The sequence below is a fragment of the Miscanthus floridulus genome, unplaced genomic scaffold (assembly GCF_019320115.1).
Source record: "Miscanthus floridulus cultivar M001 unplaced genomic scaffold, ASM1932011v1 fs_695_1_2, whole genome shotgun sequence".
Classification (NCBI taxonomy): domain Eukaryota; kingdom Viridiplantae; phylum Streptophyta; class Magnoliopsida; order Poales; family Poaceae; genus Miscanthus; species Miscanthus floridulus.
Genome location: NW_027097123.1, coordinates 1 through 23,051, shown reverse-complemented (window position 1 = coordinate 23,051; position 23,051 = coordinate 1). Strand labels below are relative to the sequence as shown.

The following is a 23,051-nucleotide window of genomic DNA, read 5'->3' as shown; positions in this document are numbered from 1 at the left end:
TCCAATAGACATGAGCCATGCGATTCTCTCTGTCACAATGAGGACGGCGAGTAAGTCGTACTACTTTAATTTCCTGTTGGGTAAGCAATTGGCAGTCACCATCACCCTTTTTCTTGATGGAAGAGAAAGGTCGAAACTTTTATCTTCAGTGGACTCAGCTTGTTCGTAGGAAACCCTGGATCATATTAAAATCTGTGTGTGAAGACTTTCTTCCACAGAGAGCCCTTATACTTGTGGATACTATCTAGAAGAGTGGAGAGGCGTGGAGAGGCCAAATAATATGAGCTTTGGTCGTGGAGAGGCGACCAGACACTGGTTTTCTATGCACGAGCAGTGTTGGATGGTGAGAGCAGTGGTGGTAGGTGGGAGCAACAGCGGAGATCTTCAATTAATGCTTTCATAAGTATCACTGCCGGGTAAGAAGAAACACTGGCAATGATAGGCTCAATATCGCTGTCTGTTTGAGCCATGAACTAGCAGTGATATGTCACTTCGGTTTGAGCCACCCGTCGGCACTGGTAAGCAAGTTTCATTATCACCGTTGGCACTGATATATCACTGCCGGTTCGTGGCAACCCCAGTCATTTTCGGAATTTTATGTTAGGAATCGGTAGTGAAGGTTTGTTGTGTAGTAGTGCTACTGAGGCATTGGAAAAAGCTATTTCCATTGACCTGTCATTCTTGTGGTCACGCCGTTTCACATGGGCACACTGCTGGAAACGGGGGCCAATGTATGTACTCATTGTAAGATTCCCTCCACATTCACAAGATCAGAGAGCTCCACGTAATTTTTGTCAAGAGTTTTCAAAAAGCACAATTTCGTAGTACAAGCTAGGCAACGTGACTGTCTGGCATTTTAATTGGTGGCAAGGGCAGCTTGAACCATGCATATTCGTTAGGTGTGTCCTGGGACAAAGTGAGGAAATAAAGGTGCAGGCAGGTCCGGCTTTCATCCGTGATGGCATAATTAAAGGCAAAAGAATATGTTCTCCAATAGACATGAGGCAAGCATGCGATTCTCTATCACAATGCGGACGGACGGCGAGCAAGTCTTTGCTAGTTGTGGTACTACTTTAATTTCCTGTTGGGTAAGCAATTGGCAGTCACCATCATCCTTTTGTCCTTTTCCTTGGTGGAAGAGAAAGGTCGAAACTTATCTTCAGTGGACTCAGCTTGTTCGGAAAGCCGAGCGACAACGGCCCCTTTAATTGAGCTTTTGAAACTTCTTTTGCTTTTGCAAAAGCTAAAAGCCAACCAAAAGGCCTAAAAGCCACAACTGCTTTTGCTCAAAAGCAGCTTTCACTACAGTACAAATCCAAAAGCACATTCACCCGTGCTTTCACACCTGCTTTCAGCTGCTTTTGGGGTAAAAAATTACCCACCTGCCACAGATTATGTACATACCATTTCGATCTTATGTTTCTCGCGAGCGTTTTTACCTCCCGAGCGTCTTCGTCCTCTCATCCGACCCGGCTCCCCTGCGCGGCCTCCTCCCCTGCGCGAGTTCCCTCCCCAGCGAGCCCCCTCCCCTGCGTGGCAGTGGCCAGCGAGCCCCCCTCCCATGCACGGCGGCATCAAGTGAGCCCCCTCCCTGCTCCGTCGAGCACCTTTGAGCAGCAGCGCGGCCCCTTCCTCCTCAGCTCCGGTCCGGCCGCCATCAAACACCTCCGAGCAGCAGCGAGGTAACCAAGTATGCAGGAAGGCCCTACCACCAAGCAGCGCGGCGAGGCGGGGCGGCCCTGCCACCGAGCAGCGTGTCGAGGCGAGGCGGCGAGCCGAGCAGCGCCGTCGAGCACCTCCGAGCAGCGGGCCAAGGCCGGCCGTGGGCTCGAGCTCGATTTCCCAATCTGCACAGTCCCGATCTACTCGATTTCCCTGACTCCAGTGCTCGATTTTTCGATCTCCTCGATTTCCCTGGCCCCGGCGAGCAGTTCTGCCCAGCCCGGGTGGGCGCAGCGTGGCCAGTCCCAGCCGGCGGGCGCGGCGCGGCCTGCCCTGGCCGGTGGGCGCGATCTGCTCCGGCGAGCACCGGTGAGAGGAGGAAGAAGATCCATTCTGTGTATGACATATAGGGCCAGCTCGTAAGTGAGACAAGCTTTTACAAAAGCCGAACCTGTTTAACCAAAAGAGCTTTCAACTACGCCACAGTAACTTTCGCAAAAGTCACAGCCTACAACAGCTTTTGCAAAAGCCACAGGTCTACCAAACAGGGCCTAAGGCATTCCCCAATGCTGCTTTTTTACTTGTAGCCTCAAGGGCCATGTGGGATCGGATAAAAAAAGTAGGTGCTCTACACTTGTCATAGTGGCTTGCATTTGAAGAAAACTTATTGCTCTATTAGGTGATAATATTGAAGCAACAGCTGGACAAAGCAGTGTTCGTCGGTTAGCCCACCAAAATAGAAGAGCTGAGCATAAGAATTCTGAAGCCATAGATCTGGCCGCGGCCACTACATGCTGGCGCGGGACGCAGGCACGGTCCGGTCGGGCATGAGCCATGCGCGGGTGCGACCCAGGCTAGAGCAATCTGTTTACGGATGAGAATTGGGTGACATGATTAAGCTAATGACGCTTATTTGGTATAAAAAATAGTATTTTAATATATTTGGTTAAACTTGAAATTGTTTCACGTATCAAAATATGAGACCTGCACTTCTTTCAGCGGGAGAAAGTGCATACTAAAAAAGTTACTGACAGCGCGCAGTGGCTGCTCATTCAAGTACTTAAATGCTGCGGAACACAAGTTGCAGTGCAGGGCTTAATATTGTTGGCATAGTGCTGACGATGATAGAAACTTGGATGTGTGAATGTGTGATGAGCATTCACGGGACTGAATTTATTCAGTCTGATGGTGAAGTCTCCTCCTACACAGTGTTTCTATGAGAAAAGCGTATAAACGCACATACTAGTTTGTCATGGCCCAGCATGCCACTGCACTCAGATCTAAACTGAAGGCAATAATAGAGGACAGGGGCCGAGGTCCGCGCAGGCCAGCAAGTCAAGTCGTCGGCCCCCACTCACGGCGGAGCAGCATATGTTGTGCTCATCACTCATCAGTGCCATCTCTAAAGACACCTGCAGTCTCAGCCTCTCAGATGCCAATGAGTTTTAACTCGGTAGTGTGAGCAAAGGTTGGTCTAGAGAGTGGATCGGCGAACGTGTGAGCTCTCTACGCCCAGCCACCAGCAAGCATGCCTCGCTCCATCTAGAGCCTTGCCACCACCACTACGAAATCGCTACGCAATGGTCTGAACCAACCAAGAGATCAAGAAGCATGAGTGTGGTGACGGGGGCGCTGGGAAGCCTCGGCCCCAAGCTTCTTCAGCTGCTCCATGGTGAGTACAAGCTCCACAAGGGTGTGAGGAAGCAAGTGGAGTCGCTCTCCCGAGAGCTGGACAGCATCTACCCTTTCCTCCACAAGGTCTCAGATGTGCCATGGGACCGGCTAGATGATCAGGTCAAGGTGTGGGCACGCGAGGTCAGGGAGGCATCCTACGACATGGAGGATGTCCTCGACACCTTCCTCGTTCGCGTCGACGGCGGAAAGAACAACTCCGACTCCAGCAGCCTCAAACTTGCCATGACGAAGCTGGGTGAGCTGTTCAGCAAGGCCAAGGCTCGCCGTGATATTGCAGCAAAGATCAAGGACATAACAAAGCGTCTCGAGGAGGTAGCCAACAATCGTCAGAAGTACAAACTTGATGAGATTATGTGCAAGCCACTCGCAGCAACGTCAACTATCGCAGCAACGTCAACTATTGATCCCCGCCTTAAAGCTATGTACAAAGAAGTGACGCAACTTATTGGCGTCGACAAGTCAAGCGATGAGCTCATGTCTATGCTGAATACATCCCAACAGGATCATGATGCCTCTGATAAGAAGATGAAGATGGTTTCAGTTGTGGGAGTTGGAGGATTGGGTAAAACCACTCTTGCTAGAGCGGTGTATGACAAGCTTAAGTCGCAGTACGACTGCGGGGCTTTCGTTTCAATCGGTCGGGATCATGACTTGGTAAAAGTTTTCAAGGATATTCTCTTTCATCTTGACAGTGAAAACCATAAGGACATTCACAACACTGAGAGAGGCGTCGAGCTCCTCATTCACCAACTCCGAGAATTCCTGAAGAAAAAGAGGTAACACAGACATCCAATTGTAAATTGTATTTAGCCTGTGCTTTTAAGATATTGCTCCTCAGTTAGTCGATGCTACACTATGTCATATGTTATCCTAAAAATGCTATCTCCACATCATTTATGCGAGACTACTTGAGATTGATTTTCTCCACTCCATGCCCTGAGTGCTCTTTTTTTAAGTATGCAGCTTTTAGACCACTACACTAGCTATAAAAAAGGACAATGCATTTAGCACTTCTAAGCATCATAGTTTAATTAAGTAAATTCATAAACATTTTTACGAGCTTAGATTTTGAAAATGTGTTCCTTCTGAAACTATAAATTATAGGAAAAACAACGTTTTAGGGTTGCCTATGTTTGCAACATGGCCATAGATGAGTAAGTTCTGTGTAATAAAGTGTCCTTAAATATGAAGTTTTCTTCAAATAGGCCACTTGGTGTGTAGTTTCCATAAATATCACTACTAGGATCCCGAATTACCTTGAGTGCTAAAAAAACGCAAAGGAAAATACTAGAACCGCAAAGGAAATTATCCGTGACCATTAACCATCACAACTTCCGTCATGTGTTTTATTTTTACTAACGCGACCTTGTGTTTTATGTGTCATGCTGACTTCCTTTAATCATAGCAAATTTTTTGCTTCTGCAGAAGCTCCAAACTTTATTAACCAATGGTTCTTCCACTTTGGTGTGGATAGGTATTTTATTGTTATTGACGATGTATGGAAGGTACACACCTGGGAAGCAATCGAACTAGCACTTGTTGAGAATAATCATGGAAGTAAAGTAATCACAACTACTCGAAATGTTGATGTTGCCAAAGCATCTGGTGAGGTTTACAAGCAGAAACAACTTTCCTATGATGACTCCATGAAATTATTTTATACAAGGTTATCTAGAGCAGACCAGAAGTTCCCTGATAACCATCCAGATGACATTTCTGAGAAAATTCTAAAGAAATGTGCTGGTATACCATTAGCAATCATCACAATGGCTAGTTTGTTGGCTGGTAAACCAGAATGCGAATGGTCAATGGTCTACAACTCTATTGGTTTTTATACTACAGATAACAGGGAAGCTGAAGATACTATGACAATACTTTCATTTAGCTACTATGATCTGCCTCCACATTTGAGGACATGCTTACTATATCTAAGTACATATCCAGAAGATTATAGGATCCAAAAGGATTCTTTGATATGGAAGTGGATAGCTGAAGGATTTATTGATGGGAAACAGGGAACAAGATTATTTGAGCTTGGAGAAAGATACTTCAATGATCTCATTAATAGAAGCTTGATCCAGCCAGTGGAGAATGGGTGGAATGGCAGAGTAGAAAGCTGTCGTGTTCATGATATGGTTCTTGATCTGATGCGTAAGCTTTCATCTGATGAAAACTTTATTGCTATATTAGGTGATAATGTTGAAGGAACACCTGCACCAAGCAGTGTCCGTCGGTTAGCCAACCAAAACAGAATAGCCAAGCACATTAATTCTGACACAATGGTTACTGGGATGCCAAAAGTGAGGTCATATACCGCATTCAAGTGTTTTATTGATAGCCGGGACCAGTTTTTGAGATTTAAACTTTTGCGCGTGCTGGACATAGTACACTGCAGCTTTGAGAAAGGTTGCCACCTTGAGCATCTTGGTGATTTACTTCACTTGAGGTACCTTAGGATAAGATTCAACGGTAGTTCCCCTGAGCTCCCCATACAACTAGGGAATCTAAAGTTACTGCAAACACTCGATGTGGAGGGAACATTGCCAGCAAGTGTTGTGCACCTAACAGGGCTGGTCCGGCTATGTGCTGACAAAAAGGTACCGGATGGGATTGGGAATCTGGTTTCCCTGGAGGAGCTAAGAATAATAAAAGGTTGCAGTGACAAGGCCTTGAAATTTTTGAAAGAGCTTGACAGCCTGCGAGAACTGAGGGTGCTTGAATTTGCCACTTATGATGGGGCGGACGAGAGCATGCAGAGAGATTTTGTGGAGTCTCTAAGCAATATGCAAAAGCTCCAGCATATAGATGTGTACGATTCACCTTGGCTTGCGGATACAGCCATGTGGGAAGCAGCAGGCTTTGTGCTCCCACGACCTCTCCATTATTTGGGATGGCATGCAATTAGATTTTCCAAATTGCCGTCATGCATTAATCCATCAGCTCTTCCCATCCTGGCCCACTTGCAGCTGTTTGTGATTACTATGGATGAGCAGGATCTGAAACTCCTTGCTAGGTTACCAGCGCTCTGTTATCTCGACCTGACAACAGAGTCCACGCTAACAGCAAGCAATATTAACGCCGGTGATCGCAGCTTCTTCCAGAAGTTGACGCACTTCGTTACCAATGCAATGGTGCAGTTTGAGCAGGCCAACGAGGGGGACACTAGCGTTTCATTGCATATGTGGAATGGAGAGGATGCTATGCCCTTTGCCTCTAGAAAAGGCAACAAATCCAGAAAAGTTGTACCATCTGGCGTGATGCCAAATCTTCAAGTGCTTTATTTTAATGTTCGTTTATGGGCCCTAAAAGATAACTACAGTGACTACTATGGGAATATTGGCTTGGAGTACCTGCCTTCCCTTCGGGAACTCAAAGGGCGGATCGACCATGAAGACGTGCCTGTTGCGGAGAGCGATGCTGCGTTGGCTGCACTGAGAGACGCATGCAACGTCCATCCCAACCATCCCACGTTACAGTTCTGTCTCCATTTATTACGATAATAATCAGGTGCGACAAGAATTTTGTAATTCCGAACAAATTAATATCTCCTTATTTGTTTCTATCTTGTTACAGTTCTGTCTCCATTTTGGCATATATTATATATATACAGCACTTGCTTGTCTCTACTTAATTAATTATTAGCTTTATCCGAATTTTCAGGGGGGAGACAATAATAATGCGTAAGTACTCTCTCCAACCTGTTGCAGCTCGTGCGTGTCATACATTAGACTGCACAGATTTTGGAAATGTGTTAGCCCACTTTCCGTCAAACAAATAACTTTGTGATTCCTGAGAGAGACATATCTGGTACAGCACCGTCGCATTTCCATTATGCGAACATCTATGCTGATGTATGAAACTACCAAACCTGTTTTAGCACATACTGATTTTCCATCATTGAATCCATTACATAACGGACGTAGATTTTTTCAGTCACTGGCTGCACCGACTCTGTTTCTGGCCACCAGTCGATACTCTGTTTTCTAGTCGATACTCTGCCTCGATGGTTGGTTCCTTCGTTTGATTTGTACATAAGTCACTTGTTTATAATCTGTCACGTGATAGTCTATGACACATCTATCCTTCTATGATTCTTCACTAGGAAGTAAGCACTTTGGTCATCGGATAATTAATGGTTGTAAGCACAGTATGTGCACAAAGATTAAGTAGAATTATTGATGTTTCTGATCCAAGTTTCTGCATGAACCGTGGTGCAGCTCAAATGGAGTTGGCGGCCACTGGATTCACGAGCCACCATGCCTAGATCTCGGCCTCCGTGGAGCCGTCGTGGTTGGGGGATGGGGAGGGATGGTGGCGGCGGAGGAGGAAGAGGGGAGGTGCGGCGGTGGCTAGGTGTAGGGGAGGAAGAAACGGCGGAGGTGGCGACGGCGGGGATGAGAGAGAGAGGGGAAAGGATCAGAGGGGAACGGGACCGAGGGATTGGGGACTAGGAGATATTTGTTGTACGTGTGATTTGCAGGGGCGGCTGATGATTGAGCCGCCCCTACAAATCGTAACACCGGGGGCAGCTGGTGAGTGAGCCGCCCCTATAAATCGACCCTATTTATAGAGGCGGCTCGTATTATTAGCCGCCCCTACTGTGCCATTTGTAGGGGCTGCTGGTCTAGTGGCTTCTGAGCACGCCACTGTAGGGGCGACTCCATCACCAGCCGCCCCTACAAAAAATTTATCCCGTTGCTACAAACCGTTTTTCACGTAGTGAGAATTGGGTGACATGGTTAAGCTAATGACGCTTATTTGGTATAAAAAATAGTATTTTAATATATTTGGTTAAACTTGAAATTGTTTCACGTATCAAAATATGAGACCTGCACTTCTTTCAGCTGGAGAAAGTGCTTACTAAAAAAGTTACTGACAGCGCGCAGTGGCTGCTCATTCAAGTACATAAATGCTGCGGAACACAAGTTGCAGTGCAGGGCTTAATATTGTTGGCATAGTGCTGACGATGATAGAAACTTGGATGTCTGAATGTGTGATGAGCATTCACGGGACTGAATTTATTCAGTATGATGGTGAAGTCTCCTCCTAAACAGTGTTTCTATCTGACTTAATTGGCTTGCGTGTGAACGAGATCCACTGCGATGGATCAGCATGAGAAAAGCATATAAACGCACATACTAGTTTGTTATGGCCCAGCATGCCACTGCACTCAGATCAAACCCAAGACATCAACCGGGCAGAGGTCCGTGCAGGCCAGCAAGTCAAGTCGCGGCCACCACTCACGGCGGAGCAGCATATGTTGTGCTCATCACTCATCAGTGCCATCTCACCTGCAATCTCAGCCTCTCAGAAGCCAATGACTTTTAACTCAAGGATATTCTCTTTCATCTTGACAGTGAAAACCATAAGGACATTCACAACACTGAGAGAGGCGTCGAGCTCCTCATGCACCAACTCCGATAACTCCTGAAGAAAAAGAGGTAACACAGACATCTAATTGTAAATTGTAATTAGCCTGTGCTTTTAAGATATTGCTCCTCAGTTAGTCGATGCTACACTATGTCATATGTTATCCTAAAAATGCTATCTCCACATCATTTATGCGAGACTACTTGAGATTGATTTTCTCCACTCCATGCCCTGAGTGCTCTTTTTTTAAGTATGCAGCTTTTAGACTACTTCACTAGCTATAAAAAAGGACAATGCATTTAGCACTTCTAAGCATCATAGTTTAATTAAGTAAATTCATAAACATTTTTACGAGCTTAGATTTTGAAAATGTGTTCCTTCTGAAACTATAAATTATAGGAAAACAACATTTTAGGGTTGCCTAAGTTTGCAACATGGCCATAGATGAGTAAGTTCTGTGTAATAAAGTGTCCTAAAATATGAAGTTTTCTCCAAATAGGCCACTTGGTGTGTAGTTTCTATAAATATCACTACTAGAATCCCGAATTACCTTCGGTGCTAAATAAACGCAAAGGAAAATACTAGAACTGCAAAGGAAATTTTACTTGACCATTAACCATCGCAACTTCCGTCATGTGTTTTATTTCTAATAACGCGACCTTGTGTTTTATGTGTCATGCTGACTTCCTTTAATCTTAGCAAATCTCTTGCTTCTGCAGAAACTCCAAACTTTTTTTACCAATGGTTCTTCCACTTTGGTGTGGATAGGTATTTTATTGTTATTGATGATGTATGGGAGGTACGCACCTGGGAAGCAATCGAACTAGCACTTGTCGAGAATAATCATGGAAGTAAAGTACTCACAACTACTCGAAATGTTGATGTTGCCAAAGCATCTGGTGAGGTTTACATGCTGATACAACTTTCCTATGATGACTCCATGAAATTATTTTATACAAGGTTATCTAGAGCAGACCGAAAGTTCCTTGATAACCATCCAGATGACATTTCTAAGAAAATTCTAAAGAATTGTGCTGGTATACCATTAGCAATCATCACAATGGCTAGTTTGTTGGCTGGTAAACCAGAGTGTGAATGATCATTGTCTACAACTCTATTGGTTCGGACACCGGAGGTAATAGGGAAGCTGAAGATACTATGACAATAGTCTCATTTAGCTACTATGATCTCCCTGTAGAGTTGAGGACATGCTTACTATATATAGTACATATCCAGAAGACTACGAGATCGAAAAGGATTCTTTGATATGGAAATGGATAGCCGAAGGATTTATCAATCCAGATCGAGGAGAAACATTATTTAAGCTTGGAGAAAGATACTTCAATGATCTCATTAATAGAAGCTTGCTGATCCAGGTAGTGGAGGCATGGGATGGCGGAGTATCAGGCTGTCGTATTCATGATATGGTTCTTAATATGATTCGTAAACTTGCATTTGAAGAAAACTTTATTGCTCTATTAGGTGATAATATTGAAGCAACAGCTGGACGAAGCAGCAACGTTCCCAGGCATGGGCGCGGCCACCCGGCCGCTGCAGGAGCACGCGGGCTTAGGGTGTGTTTGGATCTGGTGGCTAAAATTTAGGAAGTGTCACGTGAGGGTGTCACAGGTGGTGTTCGGATGCTAATAAAAAAATAAATTATAGAATCCGTCAGTACTCCATGAGATGAATTTATTAAGCCTAATTAATCCGCCATTAGCATATGTTTATTGTAGCACCATATTGTCAAATCATAGACTAATTAGGCTTAAAAGATTCGTCTCGCAAATTAGTCGCAAACTATGTAATTAGTTTTGTAATTAGTCTATATTTAATACTTCGTACATGTGGCCAAATATCCGATAGGACAGCGACTAAAGTTTAGGAGGAGGAGCCAAACACCCCCTTGGTCGGCCGCCAACGTCCCTCGAGCCATAGATCCGGCCGCGGCCACTACATGCTGGCACGGGACGCGGGCACGGTCCCGTCGGCCATGAGCCAGGCGCGGTGCGACCCAGGCTAGAGCAATCTGTTTACGGATGAGAATTGGGTGACATGGTTAAGCTAATGACACTTATTTGGTATAAAAAATAGTATTTTAATATATTTGGTTAAACTTGAAATTGTTTCACGTATCAAAATATGAGACCTGCACTTCTTTCAGCTGGAGAAAGTACATACTAAAAAAGTTACTGACAGCGTGCAGTGGCTGCTCATTCAATTATATAAATGCTGCGAACACAAGTTGCAGTGCAGGGCTTAATATTGTTGGCATAGTGCTGACGATGATAGAAACTTCGATGTGTGAATGTGTGATGAGCATTCACGGGACTGAATTTATTCAGTCTGATGGTGAAGTCTCCTCCTAAACAGTGTATCTATCTGACTTTAATTGGCTTGCGTGTGAACGAGATCCACTGCGATGGATCAGCATGAGAAAAGCGTATAAACGCATATACTAGTTTGTCATGGCCCAGCATGCCACTGCACTCAGATCTAAACATAAGGCAATAATAGAGGACAGGGGCAGAGGTCGGCGCAGGCCAGCAAGTCAAGTCGTCGGCCCCCAGTGACGGCGGAGCAGCATATGTTGTGCTCATCACTCATCAGTGCCATCTCTAAAGACACCTGCAGTCTCAGCCTCTCAGATGCCAATGAGTATTAACTCGGTAGTGTGAGCAAAGGTTGGTCTAGAGAGTGGATCGGCGAAGGTGTGAGCTCTCTACGCCCAGCCACCACCAAGCATGCCTCGCTCCATCTAGAGCCTTGCCACCACCGCAGTAGCACTACGAAATCGCTACGCAAAGGTCTGAACCAACCAAGAGATCAAGAAGCATGAGTGTGGTGACGGGGGTGCTGGCAAGCCTCGGCCCCAAGCTTCTTCAGCTGCTCCATGGTGAGTACAAGCTCCAGAAGTGTAGGAAGCAAGTGGAGTCGCTCTCCCGCGAGCTGGACAGCATCTACCCTTTCCTCCACAAGGTCTCGGATGTGCCATGGGACCAGGCTAGATGATCAGGTCAAGGTGTGGGCACGCGAGGTGAGGGAGGCATCCTACGATATGGAGGATATCATCGACACCTTCCTCGTTCGCGTCGACAGCAGGCAAGAACAACGCCGACTCCAGCAGCTTCAAACTTGCCATGACGAAGCTGGTTGAGCTGTTCAGCAAGGCCAAGGCTCGCCGTGATATTGCAGCAAAGATCAAGGACATAACAAAGCGTCTCGAGGACGTGGCCAACAATCGTCAGAAGTACAAACTTGATGAGATTATGTGCAAGCCACTCGCAGCAACGTCAACTATTGATCCCCGCCTTAAAGCTATGTACAAACAAGTGACACAACTTATTGGTGTCGACAAGTCAAGAGAAGAGCTCATATCCTTGCTGAATACATCCCAATCAGGATCATGATGCCTCCGATAAGAAGATGAGGATGGTTTCAGTTGTGGGAGTTGGAGGATTGGGTAAAACCACTTTAGCCAGAGCGGTGTATGACAAGCTTAAAGCCACAAGTACGACTACGGGGCATTCAGTTTCAAGTCGGTCGGGATCATGACCTTGGTAAAAGTTTTCAAGGATATTCTCTTTCATCTTGACAGTGAAAACCATAAGGACATTCACAACACTGCGAGAGGCGTCGAGCTCCTCATTCACCAACTCCGAGAATTCCTGAAGAAAAAGAGGTAACACAGACATCCAATTGTAATTCTGTGCTTTTAAGATATTGCTCCTCAGTTAGTCGATGCTACACTATGTCGTATGTTATCCTAAAAATGCTATCTCCACATCATTTATGCAAGACTACTTGAGATTGATTTTCTCCACTCCATGCCCTGAGTGCTCTTTTTTTAAGTATGCAGCTTTTAGACTACTTCACTAGCTATAAAAAAGGACAATGCATTTAGCACTTCTAAGCATCATAGTTTAATTAAGTAAATTCATAAACATTTTTACGAGCTTAGATTTTGAAAATGTGTTCCTTCTGAAACTATAAATTATAGGAAAAACAATGTTTTAGGGTTGCCTATGTTTGCAACATGGCCATAGATGAGTAAGTTCTGTGTAATATAGTGTCCTAAATATGAAGTTTTCTTCAAATAGGCCACTTGGTGTGTAGTTTCTATAAACATCACTACTAGAATCCCGAATTACCTTGGGTGCTAAAAACGCAAAGGAAAATACTAGAACCGCAAAGGAAATTATCCTTGACCATTAACCATCGCAACTTCCGTCATGTGTTTTATTTTTACTAACACGACCTTGTGTTTTATGTGTCATGCTGACTTCCTTTAATCTTAGCAAATTTCTTGCTTCTGCAGAAGCTCCAAACTTTATTAACCAATGGTTCTTCCACTTTGGTGTGGATAGGTATTTTATTGTTATTGATGATGTATGGGAGGTACGCACCTGGGAAGCAATCAAACTAGCACTGGTTGAGAATAATCATGGAAGTAAAGTAATCACAACTACTCGAAATATTGATGTTGCCAAAGCATCTGGTGAGGTTTACAAGCTGAAACAACTTTCCTATGATGACTCCATGAAATTATTTTATACAAGGTTATCTAGAGCAGACCAGAAGTTCCTTGATAACCATCCAGATGACATTTCTGAGAAAATTCTAAAGAAATGTGCTGGTATACCATTAGCAATCATCACAATGGCTAGTTTGTTGGCTGGTAAACCAGAATCCGAATGGTCAATGGTCTACAACTCTATTGGTTTTCATACTACAGATAACAGGGAAGCTGAAGATACTATGACAATACTTTCATTTAGCTACTATGATCTGCCTCCACATTTGAGGACATGCTTACTATATCTAAGTACATATCCAGAAGATTATAAGATCGAAAAGGATTTGTTAATATGGAAGTGGATAGCTGAAGGATTTATTGATGGGAAACAGGGAACAAGATTATTTGAGCTTGGAGAAAGATATTTCAATGATCTCATTAATAGAAGCTTGATCTAGCCAGTGGAGAACAAGTGGAATGGCAGAGTAGAATACTGTCGTGTTCATGATATGGTTCTTGATCTGATGCGTAAGCTTTCATCTGATGAAAACTTTATTACTATATTAGGTGACAATGTTGAAAGAGCACCTACACCAAGCAATGTCCGTCGGTTAGCCCACCAAAACAGAATAGCCGAGCACATTAATTCTGAAACAATGGTTACTGGGATGCCAAAAGTGAGGTCATATACTGCACTCATGTGTTTTATTGATAGCCGGGTCCAGTTTGTGAGATTTAAACTTTTGCGCGTGCTGGAAATAGTAGACTGCAGCTTTCAGATAGGTTGCCAGCTTGAGCATCTTGGTGATTTACTTCACTTGAGGTACCTTGGGATAAGTTTCAAATGTAGTTCCCTTGAGCTCCCCATACAACTAGGGAATCTAAAGTTACTGCAAACACTCGATGTGCAGGGAACATTGCCAGCAAGCATTGTGCACCTAACAGAGCTGGTCCGGCTACGTGCTGACAAAAAGGTACCGGATGGGATTGGGAAGCTGGTTTCCCTGGAGGAGCTAATAATAGTAAATGTTTGCAGTGATAAGCCCAAGAGATTTTTCAAGGAGCTTGCCAGCCTGCGGGAACTGAGGGTGCTTGAATTTGCCACTTATGATGGGGCGGACGAGAGCATGCAGAGAGATTTTGTGGAGTCTCTAAGCAATCTGCAAAAGATCCAGCATATAGGTGTGCACGGTTCACCTTGGTTTGCGGATACAGCCATGTGGGAAGCAGCAGGCTTTGTGCTCCCACGACCTCTCCATTATTTGAGATGGCCTTTAATTAGATTTTCCAAATTGCCGTCATGCATTAATCCCACACGTCTTACCAACCTGGCCCACTTGTCACTGCGGGTGACTACTATGGATGAGCTGGATCTGAAACTCCTTGCTAGGTTGCCGGCGCTCTGTTATCTCTACCTGATAACAGAGTCCACGGTAACAGCAAGCAATATTAACTCCAGTGATCGCAGCTTCTTCCAGAAGTTGAGGTACTTTGCGACCAATGCAATGGTCCAGTTTGAGCAGCCCGACGTGGAGGACACTAGCGTTTCATTGCATATGTGGAATGGAGATGATGCTATGCCCTTTGCCTCTAGAAAAAGCAATGACTCCAGAAAAGTTGTACCCTCTGGCGTGATGCCAAATCTTGAAGTGCTTTGTTTTGATGTCCCTTTGTGGAAACTAAAAGGTAACCACAGTGACTACTGTGGGAATATTGGCTTGGAGTACCTGCCTTCCCTTCGGAAACTCAGAGGGCGGATCTTCTCTGGTGGCATGCCTGCTATGGAGAGGGATGCTGCGTTCGCTGCACTGAGAGACGCATGCAACGTCCATCCCAACAATCCCACGCTTCGTACGCTTAGATAATATTATTCAGGTACGACGAGAATTTTGTAGTTCCGATCAAATTAATATCTCATTATTTGTTTACAGTTCTGTCTCCATTTTGGCATATATTATACATATACAGCACTTGCTTGTCTCTACTCAATTAATTATTAGCTTTATCCGAATTTTCGGTGGGAGACAATAATAATATGTCTTGAGGAGATACGAATTTGGATCTGCATGCGTACAGTGTAAGTAAGTACTCTCTCCAACCTGTTGTGTCCTATCCTAGCCGATGGTGTCACTGTTGCTGCTCGTGCGTGTCAGCCATTTGAGTGCACAGATTTTGAAAATGTGTTAGCCCACTTTCCGTCAAACAAATAACTTTGTGATTCTTGAGAGAGACATATCTGGTACAGCACCGTCGCATTTCCATTATGCGAACATCTATGCTGATGTATGAAACTACCAAACCTGTTTTAGCACATACTGATTTTCCATCATTGAATCCATTACATAACGGACGTAGTTTTTTTCAGTCACTGGCTGCACCGACTCTGTTTCTGGCCACCAGTCGGTACTCTGTTTTCCAGTCTCCTATGTCCTATCTTGGCTGCATCGATGGTTGGTTCCTTCGTTTGATTTGTACATAAGTCACTTGTTTATAATCTGTCACGTGAGAGTCTATGACACATCTATCCTTCTATGATTCTTCACTAGGAAGTAAGCACTTTGGTCATCGGATAATTTATGGTTGTAAGCATAGTATGTGCACAAATATTAAGTAGAATTATTGATGTTTCTGATCCAAGTTTCTGCATGAACCGTGGTGCAGCTCAAATGGAGTTGGCTTCAATGCTTGTAAGACTACAACAGAGCCCATCGCCACAAGACACAACTTCACTTGACTGTGAGCCAGACGGTTTCGGCTCTTATGTTCACCCGAGCTATTTTCTATTCGAATAAATAAAATATGCTGTATCAAATTTTCAATGTACTCTGCTGCTATTAGAACCTGCTGCAACATTTTTTCTTTTTGCTGAACTCGTGGCTTGTATTATTTATTTAGTTTCTGGACCTTCTCTGTGGTTCGTACATTCTAATAAGCTTGGAACGTATTTATATTTCTGTTGTGCGGAAGTTTGAGGAGGCTCTATGTATTTCCTTTTTGCGTTGCCGCTGCCTGGTTTCCACACGACGCATTTGCCCGCTGGGATGCTGGATCCAGGCATGGAACAAGAGAATCAGCTGGGAGCAAAAGGCGTCACAATAATGTGCAGAAGTTTACACCTGCAGAAGCTTTAGCCTCAATCAGATGGAGCTATATATATGCAGATGCCAATAACAAGCTGAAAAAGCTTAGAATGGACAAGAACAATGTCAGATTTTGCAGCCGATCGAGTTGACCACGAACAGACCTAGGGAACCCCGCGGAGCACAACAGCACCAGAAAATAAATCCCACAAGGGCAGCCCAGTGAAATCTAATGCGTGATTCACCGTCTCCTGCGGTCCTGGTTAGACGTCACTTTGACTTTTTTTTTGCCATCCATTTTACTATATATTTAGACATATTTTATATCTAGATGCATATCAAAATAGATGTACCAAAAAAATCAAAGCGACTTATAATATGTGTTTACACCAAAATTTGGGAGAAATAAAACGCGGGAACTCGCAGGCTTCCATGATTGTGCCAATCAAGGAGGATCGATGTCAGCCGATTCAGATACAACTCTAGAATCGGGTCTCTTACGATGACGTCAGCAGATAGCGATGATGAACTACGGTTGACGCCAGGAAACTACATATCGGACTCTGCAAAAAGAAAAAGATTAGGGTACAAGTTATCTTAAAATAGGAATATTTTCGTTTATGCCAAGGATTGTAACGAATCATGCTCGAGTAGGATTCATGTTTAGACTCCAGGTATAAATATCAGACCCCGGCTATTGTAAAAAAGACAACAATCAATCCAATAAACAAGTTATTTACTTTTTCGGCTCCGGCCACCCCTTAGGAGGAGTAAAGTAGATCTCGGCGAGTTCTTCAGCAAGTACGGCTGCATCGATCCCATCGACCTTCACTGCTTGTTGTAAGTACCGTCATGGCTTATACCTCTGTTCGTACGGCTGCATCGATCCGGTCGACCTCCACTGCGACTCTGGTATAAATTAGTTATCGATTCTTGCCTAGTTCAAGTATGGCTGCATCGATCCGGTCGACCCCCACTGCATGAACTAGATCAAGCTCAAGTTATCGGCTCTACCTTAGGATGGCAGTCTTTGGTAGATTCATTAAGTTACCGATATTGCTTATTGCTTTCATTATTTATCTAATTACAGCAATATCACTCTACCCGATTGGGATTGATCTAGATCGGCCTTATATCTTGTTTAGCCCATCGTTTGCTAATCTAAATTGATCTAATCTACACATTAAACGATGAGTTATGTTTTATCGGCTATTTTATGTCAATCCTGATTGTGCATAGCGTGCGGTTAAGGCGTGTTGCGTCTTGAGTAGATTTATTGGCTAGCGAGAACCGTTCCATGGCCCGTTATCATGGCCTGTGTGATTCTGCCTCACACCCCACTGTTAGCACCGTGGAGTGGGGATCGTTATTTAATAGATCTATGCTTGACAATGCATGACTTTAGCTGTGCGCTATGCCTGAATCGGCTATTTTAGCCAATATCGAGTGCTTTCACGAACAGCTCACATAACGAGACCGTTGAAGTAAAGATTGGTTGAAAGATATGTTAGCCCCATGATCTTATTATTGTATTACGGCCTGCATGATTCTGCCTCATGCCCCACTGATATTAGTAATGAGTTTGGGTTGTCGAGTCTATTGTTATTTCTACGGCCTGCATGATTCTGCCTCATGCCCCACTGGTCATAGCGATAGATGAGATCTAACATGTTCATTAGATTTATCTTTATCAAATGGTTAAATGGTATTGAATTGTTTCTTTATATAAAAAGGGGTTCGGTTACTTGTAATCATTGGCTCAGCACAGACCGATCATTGTTGATATCTTATTGCCATTGATTAATATCAGTTTGAATAATGACATTTACCCTGAATGATAATCGATTCTTCTTATACAACCCAATGAGCTTTAATCTGATTTATTCTCATGAATATGTTGGAATCGACTATTTAGTCGATCTCCTTCCATATCGGCTCTTATAGCCGCACATTCGGGACTGTCTGGCAACACCGACAAGTTCCGCCCTTAATTACTAATGAACTTTCTCTCCTTGTCAATTACAGGGTCAAATTGACTGGCACGTCTCGGGAGGAGTGCACAGGATCGACCACCCTGTGCTGAAGCTAGGTGGATCTACAGCTCCATCGAGCAGACCCTTCCGGCTTGCTGCGTGTGTCCTCGGCACGGGACGAAAATTCTGTGTCGACACACGTTTCTGGCACGCCCGATGGGACCCCACAATCATCATGACGGACACAACTAAAGCTGAAGACAGACGTTTCTTTAAATAAGTTGTGGACAAATCTATTCGTGATGCCATATCAAGCCATAACGAAGCTTTCGTGGATGTATTCCACAACGCCATGAAAGAGGCGATTCATGGATTTCCAGTTGGTCAAGGCGGACCGGCTTATTACAACATTCCAGATCCGTCGACCCAGGCGACCAATCAAGTCGGTACCAGCCATCAAGAAGCAGCACCGGCTGGTAGTGGTGATGTCCAGACAATTCAGGGTTCATCTGAACAAACTCAAGGAACTGCTACAAATCAAACATAGTACCATCTTGTACCATCAGTACAGCGTGTGCAACAACCGGCAGGGCAAAGTCAGAACCAGGTGATCAATTTTGGCACATCAGGCCACATACCATCGTCGGCTCAAAAAATAGCACCATCAATTCAAATAATCCGTAGGGATATAGATCCTTATATCTATAATCAGAGACTTCAAGCAGCAAGCCAGCAAAGGACCCAGCAGATTGAGATTCCATAAGGGTATCACTATGGCACAGATTATAACACTCTCCACATGACGCCAAATTCAGGATATCAAGGGACGCGGGATTTCAATCCACAGATGGGTCAGCAGGTGCAGAGGAATCCAAATCCGCAAGCTGATGAGTTATTGCTGAGGGTGACTGAGATGATGAAGAATCAGTTCGGTCTGAAGCTAAAAGGGCTGACCTTTTCGTATAAACGTCCATATCCAGAATGGTATGATTTGGTCGCTCTTCCAACAAATTATAGGCTCCCAGAATTCGCTACGTTCACTAGCCAAGACAGTACAAGCACGATAGAACATATCAGTCGGTATCTTACACAATTGGGCGAAGCATCAGTTGAGGATGCCCATCGAGTTCGTTTCTTCTCTCTGTCCTTATCAGGGCCAGCTTTCACTTGGTTTTCATCATTGCCAGTCAATTCCATTGCCAATTGGGCTAACCTGGAGAAGAAATTTCATACATATTTTTACAATGGGACTAGAGAAAAGAAGATTACCGATCTGACAACTATAGGACAGAAGACTAATGAATCGGGCATTGAATTTCTTCAGAGGTTCCGAGAAACCAGGAACTTGTGCTTCTCCTTAAACTAGGCCAATGATCAATTAGCTGCTTTAGTTGTTCAAGGAATGCTACCGATGTGGAAAGAAAAGCTACTGGGACAAGAATTTGACAACTTAGGACAATTGGCTCAACGAGTAGCAGCGCTCAATAGCCAATTCCAGAGCATACGCAGAGATACCCGTTTCTAGAAGAATATCACAGTAGCCGAAGCTTATGATCCATACTCAGTCGATGATGACTATGAAGATGAGGAAGAAGAGGTTGTTGCGGCTGAATATAATTGGGGCAAGAAGACAGTGATGGTGCCAAATCCTTGGGCAAGAGGAGTCGAGGAGAGTTATAACTATGATGTCACCAAATCAGACAAGCTCTTCGATTTCTTGCTTGAGAAGGGGCAGATCAAGTTGCCCGATGGTCATGTCATGTTGCCCCATGATCAGTTGAAGAATAAGAAGTTCTGCAAGTTCCATAACGCTACTTCTCATTCCACTAATGAATGCAAAATCTTCAGGTAGCATATACAGAGAGCTATTCAGTAGGGGAGGCTCAAATTTGATACGCCTCGGAAAATGAAAGTTGATGATAATCCTTTCCCAGGAGATCAAAACATGGTTGATGCTAGGCTATTCAAAGGAAAAACTAAGGTCCTAACATCAACCAAATCAAAAGAAGCTGGAACAGTCGATCCCCAGATGCAAATATCGGCTGACAAGTACAGAGAGATTAGAAGACGCCGTGCTGGGCAGAAGAGCCGATACAAGCAGGGGAAGATGTCAAAAACAGAAACGACAAAGCCGTGAGTCACATCTCTGATTCTGTTGAATAAATGGCAGCGGCAGAAAGAAAAAGATTATCAGCGACGGTTGAAAGATCAAGCGTACCAGCATCAACTGAAACAAGAGAGGTATGAAAGGGAACAAGCCGAATTACATTGGAATTGTCCTTTCTTCAGACATTGCTGGAATGAAGGTTTAAAGTTGCCTACCAGACATGACTGTCTAGAATGCAACAATCAATATCGGGAGTATAGGCAGTCTCAAACCAACCGCCGGTCTATCCATGCTCGAGATGCATATCATCATAATAACATGGATCAGCGCTTAAAAAATAAAAGTGTTCATGATCGGCTTGGAAAAATAGTCGTTGATCAGGACTGGGCTGATCATGAAGAGGAAGGCACTGAAAGGAGATATGTGTGGCAGGAAGGCCAGTGGTGCCCAGGAGGTTTACCAAGAAGCCAGAAGAGAAGGGTGCAACGCTTAAGGAATAAAGAGATGGAACAGGCTCAAGCATCGATAAGACTGAAGTGTGGCGTTCCAAGCAAATAGATGATAGAAAGCAACCATTGGCTAATATCCAAATGGCTTTTCTGTTGCCATCGGAATTCAGAGCTCCGGCAGATCAAGAATTTTACTCGGATTTTGATGAATCAGAGTATGAGGAGATAGTTGCCAAGTTGATGGTTGTACAGCATGCAATATTTGACAAACCAGTCAAACATCGGCACTTAAAAGCGTTATATATGAAAGGTCTTATCGATGGGAAGCCAATGAACAAGATGTTGGTGGACGAAGGTGCATCTATCAATCTTATACCTTACACTACTTTTCATAAACTTGGCAAAGGACCAGAAGATCTGATGGAGATTGACATGATGCTTAAGGACTTCGAGGGTAATACGTCTAAGACCCGGGGGGCAATAAACGTCGAGCTAACAATTGGAAGCAAGACTCTGCTCACTACATTCTTTGTCATTGATGGAAAAGGGTCGTACAGTTTGCTCCTCGGTCACGATTGGATTCATGTGAATTGTTGTATACCATCGACCATGCATCAGTGTTTGATTCAATGGCATGGAGATGATGTCGAACTGGTTCGTTCTGATGAGTCCGTGAGCATTGCAATAGCCGATCCAGTCTTTTGGGAACTAGGAGATTTCGAATGTTTTTCTAGCAAGTCATGGGAAGGAGGCTTCGTTAAGATCAGCAATGAAAGCCAACAGCCAATGCAAGAGATCGGCTCTGAGAGTTTGTTTTAGTAGAAAAAATTGCGGTTTCACATCGGCCATTGGATTAAAGAAAAAATAAGCATTGAGTCTTGGAGATGGATTTAGGCCGACGTATGTGAATGCTGAGTCAAAGTGTGAGTGCGATTTAGAGTTAATGGATTTGTTAAGAAGTTCTATTTCGCTTAATAGGATGCTTGACCTGAGTTGATTAATCGTTCGACCATTGATATGAAAAGTTCTATGGTACGTTATTCTGACACCCGATCAACATTTGATACCCGATTCATTCTCGGCTCTAATAGCTGGTACCAGGAGGGTATCGCCTCTAGTTCAAAAAATGAAAATCTTCAAAGACAATAAAAGCTGATACGATATGTATCGCCTATAGAGCAAAAATGAGAGATAAAAACAGTCATACGCAAGAGCATTGTACTGAGGTACATTCATGGAAAGAACATGAGTCTTTGTTCATTGGAAGACCCTAGATACAATCTAACCAAAGATCTTGTTCACCACATCCTGGGCGGATGTGATGTCTACTATGGCCTCCGCTGCCATGACAAATTCTTCGAGCAGGTCCTCATGCTCCTTAGGGCCATTGCCCATTGGGAAACTAGTCTCCATGGCATGGAGCTCGTACCCAATCTGGACTTGTGCCGTGGTTGGCCCCACCGTAGCACCATGACGAACACCGTGGAGGGCGATCTCCCGAACGTGGACTGGGATGTCTTGAAGATGAGCGTCGATAGGGGAACCCTGGGCATTGACGGCATCTACAGCCGCGTTCACCGCCAGTTGGGGAGATTCCAACTGCGCTGCCAGGGCTGACAATCACAAAAACAAGAAGACTATTAAGATGAAGATGATGGAAGTCAGAGTAAAAAGCCTTCATGGAGTTCATCTTACCCGCCACCGTGGCGTCGGATTTGGCCAGCCGCGCTTGGACGGTGCTGGCCTCCTCCTTGACTACATGAAGAGTGGCCTGCGAAACCCCAAGATGGATCTCGAGCTAGCCATTCTCTCGAGTCACCTCGGAGTAGCGGTTTTGAGCCGCCCTCCACTCCCGAAGAAAGTGTCAGGCGTCGTCGCCGTTGTACGGATCGAAGGAGTCCGATGACGAAGCCGGAGCAGAAGATACAACGTTAGAGGGCTCGTCGGCCCTAGGAAGAGGATGAAGGCTATCGTTCACGATGAACCTAGAAACAAAGTAGAAGAGTTCATCGCTGTGAACAGAAGATTTGTAGATCGTCACCATGAACAAAAGCCATCAATCTCACCTCATACATCAAAGGCGCTGACTCACTGGCATGTTCTCCTCTGGGATCTCCTCCGCCACTCGCTTGCCACGGTTATCCTCGCTAGTCATGGATTTGATTGGATCTACGAAAAGGGAAGGGAACCGCTATAGGG

General features: G+C 44.4%; 3 protein-coding genes across 6 annotated transcripts; all 3 read left to right on the top strand.

The window, feature by feature from the left end:
• Positions 1 to 2,939: 2,939 nt before the first annotated feature.
• LOC136532716 (disease resistance protein Pik-2-like) lies at positions 2,940 to 10,498 on the top strand. Of its 3 annotated transcripts, none has more exons than XR_010778295.1 (4): positions 2,940 to 4,133; positions 4,832 to 6,864; positions 7,018 to 8,798; positions 9,447 to 10,498. XR_010778295.1 is itself a non-coding variant. In XM_066525306.1 (2 exons), the coding sequence occupies exons 1-2, from the start codon at positions 3,274 to 3,276 to the stop codon at positions 6,855 to 6,857; spliced, it is 2,886 nt and encodes a 961-aa protein (XP_066381403.1). In that variant the 5' UTR covers positions 2,940 to 3,273; the 3' UTR covers positions 6,858 to 7,010. The 3 variants fall into 3 exon arrangements, 1 of the variants encoding a protein (XP_066381403.1); XR_010778296.1 differs by lacking the exon at positions 9,447 to 10,498 and having other exon boundaries at positions 7,018 to 8,616; positions 8,715 to 8,736; XM_066525306.1 differs by lacking the exons at positions 7,018 to 8,798; positions 9,447 to 10,498 and having other exon boundaries at positions 4,832 to 7,010.
• Positions 10,499 to 11,867: 1,369 nt separating this feature from the next.
• On the top strand, positions 11,868 to 13,701 carry LOC136532714 (disease resistance protein RPP13-like). The gene is made up of 2 exons (XM_066525303.1): positions 11,868 to 12,049; positions 13,026 to 13,701. Exons 1-2 carry the CDS (start codon positions 11,868 to 11,870, stop codon positions 13,699 to 13,701), a joined length of 858 nt encoding a protein of 285 aa, XP_066381400.1.
• On the top strand, positions 12,308 to 16,347 carry LOC136532717 (disease resistance protein RPP8-like). Of its 2 annotated transcripts, none has more exons than XM_066525308.1 (3): positions 12,308 to 12,409; positions 13,095 to 15,118; positions 15,905 to 16,347. In XM_066525308.1, the coding sequence occupies exon 2, from the start codon at positions 13,753 to 13,755 to the stop codon at positions 15,106 to 15,108; it is 1,356 nt and encodes a 451-aa protein (XP_066381405.1). In that variant the 5' UTR covers positions 12,308 to 12,409; positions 13,095 to 13,752; the 3' UTR covers positions 15,109 to 15,118; positions 15,905 to 16,347. The 2 variants fall into 2 exon arrangements, with proteins under 2 accessions (XP_066381405.1, XP_066381404.1); XM_066525307.1 differs by having other exon boundaries at positions 12,313 to 12,409; positions 13,046 to 15,118.
• Positions 16,348 to 23,051: the final 6,704 nt, after the last annotated feature.

Coding starts and splice junctions, on each gene's coding strand:
- LOC136532716 (XM_066525306.1), top strand. CDS start 3,274: ATGAGTGTGGTGACGGGGGCGCTGGGAAGCCTCGGCCCCAAGCTTCTT. Junction 4,134..4,831: donor GAATTCCTGAAGAAAAAGAG/GTAACACAGACA, acceptor TGGTGTGGATAG/GTATTTTATTGTTATTGACG.
- LOC136532714 (XM_066525303.1), top strand. CDS start 11,868: ATGACGAAGCTGGTTGAGCTGTTCAGCAAGGCCAAGGCTCGCCGTGAT. Junction 12,050..13,025: donor GATCCCCGCCTTAAAGCTAT/GTACAAACAAGT, acceptor CTTTAATCTTAG/CAAATTTCTTGCTTCTGCAG.
- LOC136532717 (XM_066525308.1), top strand. CDS start 13,753: ATGGTTCTTGATCTGATGCGTAAGCTTTCATCTGATGAAAACTTTATT.